The 13,045-nt window shown below is 43.1% G+C and overlaps 2 protein-coding genes across 4 annotated transcripts; one reads left to right on the forward strand and one right to left on the reverse strand.

Moving 5' to 3' along the window:
• Positions 1-408: 408 nt before the first annotated feature.
• On the reverse strand, positions 409-7,068 carry LOC139654569 (periphilin-1-like). 3 transcript variants are annotated; one of them, XM_071531681.1, is made up of 8 exons: positions 6,937-7,068; positions 6,435-6,655; positions 5,747-5,830; positions 5,494-5,597; positions 5,139-5,377; positions 3,535-3,596; positions 2,111-2,272; positions 409-1,080 (listed from the first exon to the last, which is right to left on the reverse strand). In XM_071531681.1, the coding sequence occupies exons 2-8, from the start codon at positions 6,471-6,473 to the stop codon at positions 898-900; spliced, it is 873 nt and encodes a 290-aa protein (XP_071387782.1). In that variant the 5' UTR covers positions 6,474-6,655; positions 6,937-7,068; the 3' UTR covers positions 409-897. The 3 variants fall into 3 exon arrangements, with proteins under 3 accessions (XP_071387782.1, XP_071387783.1, XP_071387781.1); XM_071531682.1 differs by having other exon boundaries at positions 6,925-6,960; XM_071531680.1 differs by lacking the exon at positions 6,937-7,068 and having other exon boundaries at positions 6,435-6,904.
• A 1,390-nt stretch (positions 7,069-8,458) lies between these two features.
• Positions 8,459-12,555, forward strand: LOC139654562 (receptor-type tyrosine-protein phosphatase V-like). The gene is made up of 11 exons (XM_071531672.1): positions 8,459-8,591; positions 9,164-9,314; positions 9,506-9,605; positions 9,730-9,820; positions 9,928-10,004; positions 10,303-10,437; positions 10,743-10,865; positions 10,970-11,130; positions 11,278-11,413; positions 12,132-12,202; positions 12,321-12,555. The coding sequence occupies exons 2-11, from the start codon at positions 9,310-9,312 to the stop codon at positions 12,535-12,537; spliced, it is 1,116 nt and encodes a 371-aa protein (XP_071387773.1). The 5' UTR covers positions 8,459-8,591; positions 9,164-9,309; the 3' UTR covers positions 12,538-12,555.
• Positions 12,556-13,045: the final 490 nt, after the last annotated feature.

The following is a 13,045-nucleotide window of genomic DNA, read 5'->3' on the forward strand; positions in this document are numbered from 1 at the left end:
TATTTGTATAACATGATGTAGAGATAGGGAGGCTTGCATGTCAATTTGATGTTGTTGTCTCATATTGAAAATAAAGTGTACTTCAATGATCAGCCAGGAAGTTGTATCTTCTATTCAGCTCTCTGATTGGTTGTGACTGTTGTCTGGTTGTTGAGTGGTTGGCGGAGTATTTTGAATGATAGTTTCTCTCCCTTGAAACTTTTGTCCAATCTCTGATAAGGAAACACCATCTGTTCATCGGCAGTCTGCCCAGTTGGTCAAACATCAAAAGGGATCTGCACTCATTCCCCGTTGTACAAACAACAATCCCCGGCCTCGTCACCTACTGACCCATAATTGTATTTTCTGCTATGGTATTGTACTGCCTATTGTAGCCATGAATAAGTCACTGAGAAAATTGTTAACCATCTGATGTTTAATGTATCATGAACATAAGTAGATTTAGAAAACGTCACCAGTGAGTAATAATGATAAATTACTATGCACATCAGTCATATAAACATCAAAAATTTTTGCTTTGATTTCTTCATAAAGACACTTCAACACACCCCTGATTAATACATCAAACAGTGTATTTTTATCATCACATTTTCAACACTGGAAGGAGTATCAAACGTTCAAAATCACATGAAACTTTCACAGTCACATTTCACCAGTGGTCACAGAACATGCGGGCGGAAACAGAGCCACCAGACGGCTGAGCACTAAGAGTGACTTTGACCAGGCAGCAGACAAGGACAGACGAGCTCGTTACAGCTAGCGGCGTCCGGAAACACAAAAAACAAACACACACAAGCGGCGTTGAAACACTCAACACAAGAGTCTCAACACTTACAAGTGGTGTGTATGCTAGGCAGATAGGCAAGCAGGATGCCAGGTGTGTGTGTGTGTGTATGATTAGTGAGACAGTTCCCTGGAGTCGTACTCCTCTATGAATTTCTCCATGGCCTCCACACAGCGCAGGCCGATTTCCTTGAGGTTCTCCTGCAGAGAGGACTGGATGGGACGCTCCAGCAACGGGTCCTTGGCTATCAGCATCCTCACCACCACGCCAAACGTATCGCAGTCCTGGCGATACACCTGAAAAACACACACACACACACACACACATTCATGGTTATATGGCATGTGAAATCATCAGCATCTAGGTTTACTGAGGTTCAAGGACAGTTTGAATGGGAGGGGGAGAGAGAGAGAGGCATGGTGAAGATGGAAAAAAAAGACAGAAAAGAAAGAGCGGGGGTTACTGGAAGGGGAGAGAGTATAACAAACAAGTAAACCTTGAGTGGGAAGTCTTGTCATGTGTATACCATTACCACTGAATGGATTAACAGCCGAGGAAACATTCACAAGCAGGCAGCTGTTCACACAAGTATTTTGTGTGTGTGTGTGTGTGTGTGTGTGTGTGTGTGTGTATGTGTGCATGAATTTTTGTGCACAAGTTTGCATCAGCTACCTGTTGCCAGACTGCTTTCTTGCAAAGCCTACCTTCTCCCGTAACCATGGAGATATGAAAAGCAAGAGGCCATCTCTTCAGTCAAGTGGGTGGAAACGCACTCTCTCTCTCTCCCTCTCTCTCACACACACACACACACACACACACACACAGTCTATGAGCAGAGCTTCATGTGATGTGCTGTCACATTGAAGACAGCATTAACGCACGTGGGTTAGAGCCACTGTGTGATGCAGGTGAGCCAGGATAAACAACCTCAAAATTGTCATTTTAAAGTTTGCTCGACTTGAAATGAATTACCTCCCCATCAGTCAAGTCAGATGATGAATGAGGGCTTCTTCGCTGGACCCGACAACAAAGTGAAGACAATAATTATGCACTCTCGCCGCCTCGGGCTCAGTATTTCAAAATGAATGTTTAGACTACACTAAACAAATCTCTTTTTTCCTCATCTCTCTCGGCGTTTTCCAAAGTCTTGCCTCCTTCTCTCTTTCTCTCCCTCTAATCCCAGCTCCTCTTATCTCTCCCCTTCCTGTCTCTCCCTATCTGTTTACATCTATCCCCTCTCCCAAGGTGTCGTGCGTGTGTGTGTGTGTGTGTGTGTGTGTGTGTGTGTGTGTGTGTGTGTGTGTGTGTGTGCTGACAATTTCCTACCGCCTCTATCTCTCTCCTCTTGTGCTGGATGGCTCTGTTTCGTGCTGCTGTCTGGCTTGCAGTTGAACGGGGCTCCCTGTCTCTACTTCGTTCTCTCTCTTTGCCTTTGGCTCCCTTATGATCTCTCTCTCTGCTTTGGTTTCTTTCGCTCTCTTGAGGAACCTGCAAAGACAACGAGACAAGAGAGGGGAAATGCAATAATTACACTTGGTCAAAAACATGGGTGCAAACCACTTGAGAGCTGATATGACAAGAGAATAAGCAAGCAGTTGTTTGCAGACTACAGTGTAGTTCCACATGGCAGCTAAGTGCATATGCTTGTGACACTAAGGTTCATAAAGTATAAATTCTGAATCTGTTCCTATATATTTATTCAGCCCCAATACATGTAAAACAGAGAAATGCAGGAACGTTCAGTAACAAAGAGTAAAACTTGGATTTCTGAAGAGTCAAATGCTGCACATAGCAAAATGTCTTTTCCTGATTAAATTTTACAATTAGTTAAGCTGCTTAAATCTTATTTATGGTATTACTTGTGACAAGACATCTAGCTTTAACCAAGTCAACTATTAAGTATCAAGTACAGGCTCACTTTATCAACATTCCTAACACAATGCTGATTTGAGTTTTGATCTGTAGAACAACTTAGAAACCAGTCACTGCTTCTTTGGTTCCTCTTCCTCTTTTCACTGTGACTCCAGTGTTAGAATGCAGCAGGCCAAACATGATTCACCATGTGATTCATCATGTGCTACTCTGCTCCTCACCTTGCTGAGTCTAGGTCGGCCAAGAAGATTATCCTATCTTTCAATTTCAGCCCTTTCTGCTGCACCTGTGCTCTTGTTTTAAAGCTAAATTGGTCTCTGCCCTGAACTCATGTCTGAGGAACACGCAGGCAAGATCCAGTTCGGGAGGTAAAATTAATAATGAAAAAATCCACACTGAAATATTGACTACTACAATTTCCAAATCCCAAAAGGCTACATTTTTTGTTTGTTTTTAATCAGAGAGAGTGCCTCCTAAATAATGTATTTTGGTGCCGTGCGGAATCCCTTTCCACCATACTGTATCAAGCTGCACATCACACAAAATCTTCCATTGCATTCAAAATGAGCAAAGACTAAGAACTAGCATTTCATTTCAATCGTTCTTTTTTTTTTTTTTTTTTACAATTTTTTCATTTGCTGGACTTTCATATAGCAAAAACATTCAACAAAGGGAAGATGGGATTTTGTATTGTGCTGCCTGACAATAAATTGGTCTTTTGTGAGAAAAAATAGTGATGAATTTAAAGCTGAATTTTTAAGTGATGGTTGGGTCTACTATCACACTCTCGAACACAACAGAAACATCAAAGAAATGGCAAAGCTGAGGAAAAGGCAGAGCAAGGGGTGTTACAATTTCCCATTTGGCAGTGAACTTACAGTGAACTGCTTGTCCCTCTCTCTGCTGGAAACACACCTGGGGAACAAAGGTCCCCAAGCAGCTGGAAACAGTCAAAACACATGAGGTCAACACAGCAGCACAGCACAATGCAACACATGGCACACAGAGAATCAATGTGTCCTATCCAAACCAAGGCGGCTCTAACACATGTTAGGGGGGGGTCTTGTTTTTCTATTTACCAAGCCTATCAGCTGTGTCTTTACTGTTTCAAGACTCCCTTAATCTGCCTCTCTCTCTCTTCAATCTGCTGTCGGAAGGAGAGTTATTGTCTGCAAGCAGTAGTGGTTAAAATTAATGTTTCTTTAAGCAGAATCTGTTGGGTGTGATTTGAGAAATCTGCCTCGCAACGTTGGACTGCAGTGTTCCTATGTGAGGCAATAGCTTTGTTACGGCTCATTATATACTGCTGGCTGCCTGCCCTCTCTCTCTCACTCTCTCTCTTTCTCTCTCTCTCCCTCCCTCTTCCTGCCTCTCTTTTTCACACTCTCTCTCTCTCTCTCTCTCTCTCATACACACACACACACGCGCGCACACAAACCAGCGATGAGTCACCATCATCGCACCATCACTCAGGCACACAAAGAAACCTGTTCCACACACACACACACACGCCACACACACACAAACACACACATACACCTCCACACTGCTGCAGTCTGCGCATAGATACAGTGGCTGAGTGTGAGAGAGGGAAAAAAAACATACCAATGCCACAGTCGATAAAAATGCGATACCACACCACCAAATACTACCAACAGATCAGCAACAATCTGAAACATGGACTTCAGCGATGAAGCTATCCTCTAGAGTTCAACACCCAAACAACAACAACACAACAGTCCTCTACATTATTCCATATGATTTATTTATCCACTGATTTGAAAGCCCTCTTGTTCACTAACAATAACAAACCCACTGACAACTGATGACATAATTATCCGATACCCACTTTATCTTCCACATACGACAGAATTACACACATTCCATTAGATGCGTTGGGGCATATGTGACGGTATGACTGCTTTCAATTCACTGGGAGGACTGTTCATTATATGATGACATAATCCATCTGTTAAGTCTAGGCAAAGCTTCTTTGTAATCAGTATTATGTAACTAACTGGTTTTGTTGCTACCTGAATGTGACTGCCAACCGCCAGATACCGTGTTGGAAAAAATGCCTTCTAAATATTTGTAATGCAAAGTGTTCATGAAAATGCTGTGCACCACTGCTTGCATACACTGCCACCCAATGGTCACTCGATAAAGTGCACAAATATACAGTATATTGTACATAAATATACACATATATACGTGTGTGTGTGTTTGTGTGTGTGTGTGTGTGCGCGAGTGAGTCTGATTGTGTTCTTGTGTTTGCACGACCACACATGTGTATAGCTCTTTCTGTGGTAATGCTCATAATAAATTGCTTGCAACTTGAAATTCATTTTGCTTAATATGTCCTGATGCACCTGATACCATTGGGAAATGTGAACATGCATAGTCTAATGAGATGAGATAAGGTGTGTGTGTGTGTGTGTATTGTCGTCTTTTTTGCAGGCTTTTGTTGCAGACGTAAACTTACCGGCGTCTTCTTTGGGAGGTGAACTTGTGTCGGTGTTCTCTCTCTGCTCGTTCCTGTCCTCCCGCACCCTCTCTCTCTCCTTCTCCCACTCTCTCTCCTTCTCCCTCTCCCTCTTTGCGGGGTACTGGGGTTTCGGTAGCGGGTGATCTCTCGGGTGGAAGTGAGAGCGGGAGGTGAAATGGTGGTACCTCTGGAGGCCAAAGCTGGGTTTCCGGAATGAAAGCTCATCCCTCAGAAAACTGCACAATTAGAGGGGGACAATTCAAAGAGGCCATCGTCAGCCTCCTCCTCCTCTTCATCATCATCAATATTACAAAACACAATGTGCTCCCTCTGCTCGGCCTGCCAGTCTTACCGAGGCCTGTGGAATCGTCCTCCAAACCTAGGTTTGTACGAAGTGGACATCCAGGCCCTCGGTCTGGACGGGCTCCTCACTCTTCTGAAGGGTCTTTTCTCATCCTGAATTAACAGCGGTACCCAAGTATGAGATCATGCCGCTTATACAGAGAGCAAAACGCTATAGAGCAAAGCAATTTTACAGCGTAGAAAGGTTCATTTCGAGGCGAGCCATCCTTGCAGAAATGAAGCAGCCGGAGAAGCGGATGTACCTGAGCGGGAGGCTTCATGGAGCCGTCACTCTGCCTCTTGTCAGCAGAGTCGTCACTGTGCTCCCTGTGCCACACCATGGAGCCCTGCAGACAGAGAGAGCAAAGTGTTACGCAATTAGAATGCAGCTTTCTTATTATAATAATGATTATATGAGTGTTTACTATCTACTGACAAGCTTACAGGATCACCCTTAAGAAAAATAACTATAATATTCCTATAGAGACTTCCTATATTGTGTCTGTGGTACTCGATAGTGAGTTTATAGTGATCTTATTGTACATAAATGCTATTTTCTTTTCCTATCATATCATATCACTATAATATTTCTGTAATATACCTATGGGAGGTCATTATTTTGTTGTGCTATTGATATAGTAGCCTCCTAAAATGTACAGGATTACTAGGCCTATAGTTCTTTTTCCGTACTTTTTATTTTTGGCACTTTGCCAGCTATGACTCGTCTCTTTTTCAAACAAATGAAAATAATTACAGGTCGGCCTATCTGTAATGCATCAGTCCCTTTTGGTCAGAGGGGGCAGGCAGGTTAGCTCACAGCCCCCCTGTGTATCTGTAAGCAGACGGTTAGAAGTAGCTACTTGTGACAGTTATTGAGATATTTTACTACTGCGGGCCACATTCAATCCCCAGGCTGCTCTGATACAAAGAAACAACAGGAAATTATTTTACCTTGCTTTGCGACGTCTCTTGTGGTCGTCCATGATCCATTTCTCACTGTTTGGACTTGCAGGGTTGTTGGTCTTTTTGAAAGACAAATCTTGTTTGTCACTTAGTTCTGCCGACCAGGAAGTGTGTGATCTCTCAAGATTGATTCATCGATGCCTGTGTGAAGTGAAAGCTTTCCATTTCAGTCTTCCTCACGGTCTGTCACCTGCCAGGCCGGACTGTACCTACAAGTTAAATATTGTTAGTTCTGTACAACTCAAAATCGGACGTTGTCGACAAACGCAACTTGCATATTATGTGGATTCCGGGAGGCAATATTGCAGCAACATGTTGCCCACATGCTTTTTACTTCCTTAAAAAAAACTGCCATCCAATCAGAGCAGCTATAAAGGCTAATCAAAAAATAGATGCATAACAACTAAGACAACAGAAGGTAAATCATTGAGGCGCAGTCTGCTCGTCTTATTGTCCACATTGGCACCTGGAGTCACACCTGTTTCCTCACCTGACCTGTCTTCTGTGACAGAGGGACGGACTGTGGGCTCGCCAACTGGTGGCGCACTTTAACGATGGAGTGGAAAGTCCCAGTGTTAAACAGGGATTCCCAAACTTTTTCACATCGGACCCCAAAGATTACACATTACATACACATTAGACCAAGGATTTTGTCCCTAAGGAACCCATGTGAGAATTTTGTTGTAAACTCAAAGTATCTGGACAGTGATGCAGTTTCTACACTAAATCACGACAACAGAGAGCCTACAGTGGGGGAAGTGAAACCTATGACCAAAATAGTCACTAGTCAGTTACACTCTCTCTACTGAGTGAAATAATAGTGAAATAAAAACATTCCTCAGTTTCTTGGGGACCCTTCAAGGACCCCCTGGTGGTCCCTGGACCCCAGTTTGGGAACCCCTAGCTGGCTCAGCGTGCAACACAATGTGCTTATACACTCCCATGGTTATTTTAAAGGACTTACCCACAGTACACAGGGATTTTTTTTAACTGATAAAAATGTTGCTACATCCCTTGGGCCTTGTATTTTCAAAGCTTGACCTTACAAAAAGAACTAGCCTATAGTAACCCTATATATTACAAGCATAGGTACTATAGTAATTTCACAGCAAAACTTTAAATGTCATGCAGCAGCTATAGGTCAAAACCATACCACAGTAAATCCTTTAGCAATACATATGGAGTTTAAAAACTATCAGTAAGTGTGACAAGGTCACTATTAGGTACCAGAGACACACTAGGCAATAATTCCCTCAGGGAATGGGAATATTATAGTGATTGTTCGGTTCCTTGGTGCAGACTATTATGTGAAAGTGGAATGAATGGTTTGGATCTCTGCTGTAGAAGGAACAAAATTCAGCAACTGCTTATGCTAAAGCAATAGGAGTATTAGGTAACATATTTGAAATTCTGGGCTAAAAAGTTATCATTTAGCATAAAACTAAGTGTATTGATTTAAGGTGATTAGCCTAATATCAACTGTCAAACATGTTGCAGTTGCACCTCTGTGTCATTTTAAAACATTTTTGTATCTGTATTGGGACACACAACACACATTTCACATGTTAGCAGGAACACATAGACATAATATATTGCTTATGTTGTGTTGTAAAGAAATAACATGTGTTGTCACAAACTGGACACAAACACTTTAGATGTGACTAAAGTTTGCTCATGTTGAGTGACAATGACTGGAAGACAAAACCATGAACTCCACCTTCACATGGCTTTAGTAACTCTCAGGCCAAAGAACCATCTGAGCACCATAAAGAGAAAAAACAAAACAAAAACAAGAATTATCCTGTCATGAGAAGATGGAAAAGATTTCCCAGAAGTTAAGACATTGTGTTATTTCTATGTGCATTGAACAACACAGTGTAAGGCATAAAAGAATAGCTGAGGCCAACCTATAATACCAGCACTCCCTAAAGATTAGTATTCATCTCTCCACCCCCCCTCTGTCTCCACCCATACCTTCCTCCTGCCTGGAGGAGAGAGAGAGAAAGAGAGAGAGAGAGAGAGAGAGAGAGAGAGTATTATTGAAACCAGACCACTTTTAAGATGACTTGGAGGAGCAAGGCCCTGTACTCTTCCTCTGCGGCCGGGGATAGACTTAAAACAATCAACAAGGAACCATTTGGAAAGGTAATACTGAAACAACAAGACACAACTAAAGCTGCCGGGTGACTTCTCAGTTTTCTCCCTCTGCTGTGAGTGTTTAGGGTCAGGAACTTGTTGGAGCAGTTTGTGCCGGTGTTAAAATGGCCTTGAATGCTGTGTGTGTTGTATATGCATTTTGCTATAATGGAGCTGTTGGAAAGTGGAGCGCAGGTGTAGTCGGGTCGGAATGTATATTTTTCTTGGTCTTGTTTGGACAACTGCCAGACCCAACTGCCTCAGGGCATAAACAAATACAAACAACTTAACTGCATTGTATCTGTTGTATCTGTTCACATCTGTACATTTTTTGTTTTTTAATTAGAATATTTGCTTGGTGTCACATACCTCTGTTGGGGTGGTAAAATTCCTTTTTAACTACCGGGGGAGGGGAAAACATAAGTGTTCGTCTAAGTGTAAGTGACAGAGTTTGTCAAGACCTAGGCTTTTTAGTTTGTTTTTTGTTTTGTTTTGTTTTTTTTCACCTCTCTGAATAATTTGTACTACTTTGAATTCACACATATTATTTTATGACAAAGAATTTGGTGTGTTTGTTACAGTAACAACACTGAAGAATGGTATCTACATATCCTAGGACTACCTAGGATCTCTGAAGTTACACACGTCATCACAGCACCGCTCAACATCCCTTCTCTGTCCCAGTGGGATTTGTATTTGAACTAGGAGGTCGACTCCACAAAAAGACATGAGGTAAGGAGTGACAACTGTCCTGGTAGGACAAGTTGGGTCCTGAGAAAATGCTTTAGGCACACTCCTCCACTCCACTTATAATTCATGTCTAGAATGAGGGCTGCTTGCTGTTGTCTCACAGGCCAGAGTGCATGAACAGAAGATCAGTGTAGACTTACAAGGCTTTAATGAAACAGAATGATGTTTCACAGGGTGCGAACTTTCTCCAGAGGACAGATCCTGCAGGAATTACAGCTTCGATGTCAATCACTCGCTGCCAACGACAACAGAGGCTTTAAACAGGAGTTTGAGGTATTCCAAATGGGACTTGGGTTAAATTTATGACTGGGAAACAAGCCTTGGTGTATGTTTATGATTGGGGAAACATGCTAGAGGTGTTGTCATGTATACTAACGTGTGCTTTGGCTCTGAGAAGGAGCTGAATGACGTTGGCAAAGAGCTCTCCTCCAGGGCGGGAGACCTGGAGGCCAACAGGGAGAAGAACAGGTACCCCTACATTTTGCCATGTAAGTACGTAGCTCTATCATAGTAAAGCAATTCACAGCACACAAGCCTATGCATATTGAGACAGGTATTAGCCATCTATCCATTTTCTGATCCCATTCGGTTACAGACGACCACTGTCGGGTGAGGCTGTCCCTTCAAGACTCCCAGCCACACTCTGACTATATCAACGCAAACTTTGTGCCTGTAAGAATTCATTCAGCTCCTCAAACCTTGTCATGTAATATAGCTAACACTGCCTATTATTTTCACCCATTTGTCTTCCTACCTACCTTCCTTCTTACCTACATACCTTGCTACCTCTCTGTCCCTCTGACTGTTGGCCTGTCTCTCTGTTTGGTTACCTGCCTGTTGCTCTGCCTGTCTGTCTACCTGTCCTAGCCAGGATTACATACTCACTTACCTTGCTAGTATCTAGTCTGCGCGTCTGTGTGTGTCTGTGTGTATTTATCTAATCCCATAATGGCCGTGTGTCTGTGTTCAGGGTGGAGGATCGGAAAGAGACTTCATCTGCACCCAGGGTCCTTTGCACAACACCATGGCTGACTTCTGGAGGATGGTGTGGGAGCAAAATGTCAGGATCATTGTCATGGTGACAGCGCTGAGACACAAGAACATGGTGAGAAAGACATTTATTCAGTCTGTGTGCGTGAGTGTGTGTGTGTGAGTGTCTGTGTCAGTGTGTGTGGCTATTGCATGCTAATCTTTAATTGTAGTGCCGTTTTCTACAAAATATGAAGAAAGCCTGCTGCTCTAGTAGTGCTGATCCTCTGGTTTGACCTTTCTGGTGAAGTGGATTCATGCGTGTCTACAATTTGCATATCCCAACAATACTTCCTAGTAGTATTACCTACGTAATATAGTAACAGGGCAAACGAGTGCTCACAAATCTAGCTTGTCTGACATGGTTTTCTGTGTGTACAGGTGCTGTGTGATAAGTATTGGCCCCTGGAACGAGGGACAGTTTGTCATGGACTGGTCCAAGTGACCACACTGACCCGCAAACAAGGTCCAGATTATTTTATCACCACCATTAACCTTAGACAGGTGAGCGCAACACACATTCATCATCAATGAAGTTTCTAAATTTTACAATACTGAGGTCAGATGAAGATCTACTCACAAAGTCTTGGTGACTGTCGGTGTTTCAGAGAGGTTGTCCAACAGAGAGGATAGTAACGCACTACTACTACCCTTCCTGGCCGGACCGGGGCGTCCCCAAAGACACATCCTCACTCTGTGCCCTCACTGAGCATGTGCGGCAGCATTTGGAAACCATTCCATGCCTGGGGCCAGCTGTGGTGCACTGCAGGTCTGACCTCTGACCTCAAGCCCATCACCTCTTTGACTTATATGTGTCTCTGTCAGCGTTAGTCTTCATAAGCCTATGTAGAGTTGTAGAGTATCTGGTGGAACATGGGACTGTGTATAATATCATTCATCTTTTTATGCGTTTCAGTGCAGGTGTTGGGCGGTCAGGGGCATTTGTAACGTTGTTGTGGCTGATGCAGCTGTGTGTGAGGGGCATCCGGCCTGATATCCGTGCAGCGGTGGAAGACCTACGCCGACACCGAATGTGGATGGTCCAGAATCTGGTCAGTCCACTGGACAGGGTCATCAAACATTCGCCAGTCCCAATGAGGCCTAAATGTCCCATTTACAACCAAGAATATCCCATTCAAATTGTGTTGTCAATTTTCTATTCATAATGATGGAATGACTGTACCTGAATACCTTATGTAGAGGGCTCAGTGCTATAAAACCTTAAATAGCTTACCCTGGTCATTTATCCTGAAGTATTTAGAGTTGAACACGTTACTTTAAAATGTAAATTGATTGCGTGGTTGAAACTTAAATCATCAGCATTAGTCAACTCAGTAACACAACCTCATTACTTCTATTTTGGTTACTAAAATCTGTACATATGTATACAGTATATATATGTATATATACATATATATTCCAGTTTACAGACTGAATAGTGTTATTTAAGTAGTATAAAATGAAGTAATTATCATGTGAGTCAAAACACGTTTTCCCTGCATACACTTGACAAATCCGAGTTACCACCTTTTTTGTACATGTATGTGTAATCTGATTACTGTTTTTAGAATGGAATGCATTGCAATTACCAATTTTTTTGTGATGGGTTAACTGTAATCCATTCACTTTTAATCTATTACTCCCCAACTGTGACAGCATCATAAATCTATCATCACCAAGCTCATAAACTCAGTGTGATCTAATGGATTGTGCAAAATGCAAGTTCAAGCGTCCTCATTATCTGCTCATTCCAAATGTGTGTGTAAACAGGAGCAGTATATATTTGTTCATCGGTGTCTGCTACACTGGCTCAGTGGAGGATCTGTGGGAACCTCTGCACAGTGAGAAAACATAAACATGCATCAACACACACCAAGATTGATTTCAGTATAGGAATATCATCAGTCACTGTAGTGCATGATTGCATCTTAATGAGGTGTCTCTTCTCTCTCTCTGCAGCTCACAGAGTCAGGGTGGCACTTCTAATGCCGGCCAGAGCCAGGATCGACCTCACAGCTCCTCGGCACGGAGAGGGAGGAGGAGACATCAGCACGAACGGCCCAAGCCTCACCCAGAGCAACCGCACAACTCAATGCAGCATCTGCTCCACCCAGGGAACCTGCTGAGGAGGCTACTGCCTTCCTCAATGCAGTTTAATTCACACTCGCATAGCTGAGCAGACATAATGCTCACAATACAAATCCACAAGCAAGGCACACCCACAGCTTTCAAGGTAAAAGCGCCCATCCAAAGCTCTCACACCCGAGACGGAAGGATAGACTTTTATGCGGAAATGCTGTGCCAAGTGGGCGGGAACGAGGCCTAAGGGCATCATGCTGATTAAAGGTGACAGGAGAGACCACAGCCGCAGCACTACATATCGTCACCAGAGGGGAAAAGTTGAGGAGACAACCTGCCGCTCAGGTCAAACCTGTTCCTCCACACTGGATTACAAGGAACGTGAGAATGATAATCAGGCTGATAAATGCAATTTAACACCAAGGGAGCAAACAAGCATATCCCTGTCACGCCACCTATAGCAATGTTTAAGAACCCAACATGTTCAACCAAAATGTCTACTGCATGCGGCTACCAAATATATGTCAGCTGAGTGCTTGAACATGTGTATGTCCCAATGTTAATCAGTAAATTGTTTGCCTCCACTGCTGATGGAGTGATCCGAG

This window comes from Centroberyx affinis, unplaced genomic scaffold (genome assembly GCF_046629955.1).
Source record: "Centroberyx affinis isolate AG114_WGS23_722 - 3 ecotype Tasmania unplaced genomic scaffold, CSIRO-AGI_Caff_v1 ptg002107l_1, whole genome shotgun sequence".
In the NCBI taxonomy this organism is placed as follows: domain Eukaryota; kingdom Metazoa; phylum Chordata; class Actinopteri; order Beryciformes; family Berycidae; genus Centroberyx; species Centroberyx affinis.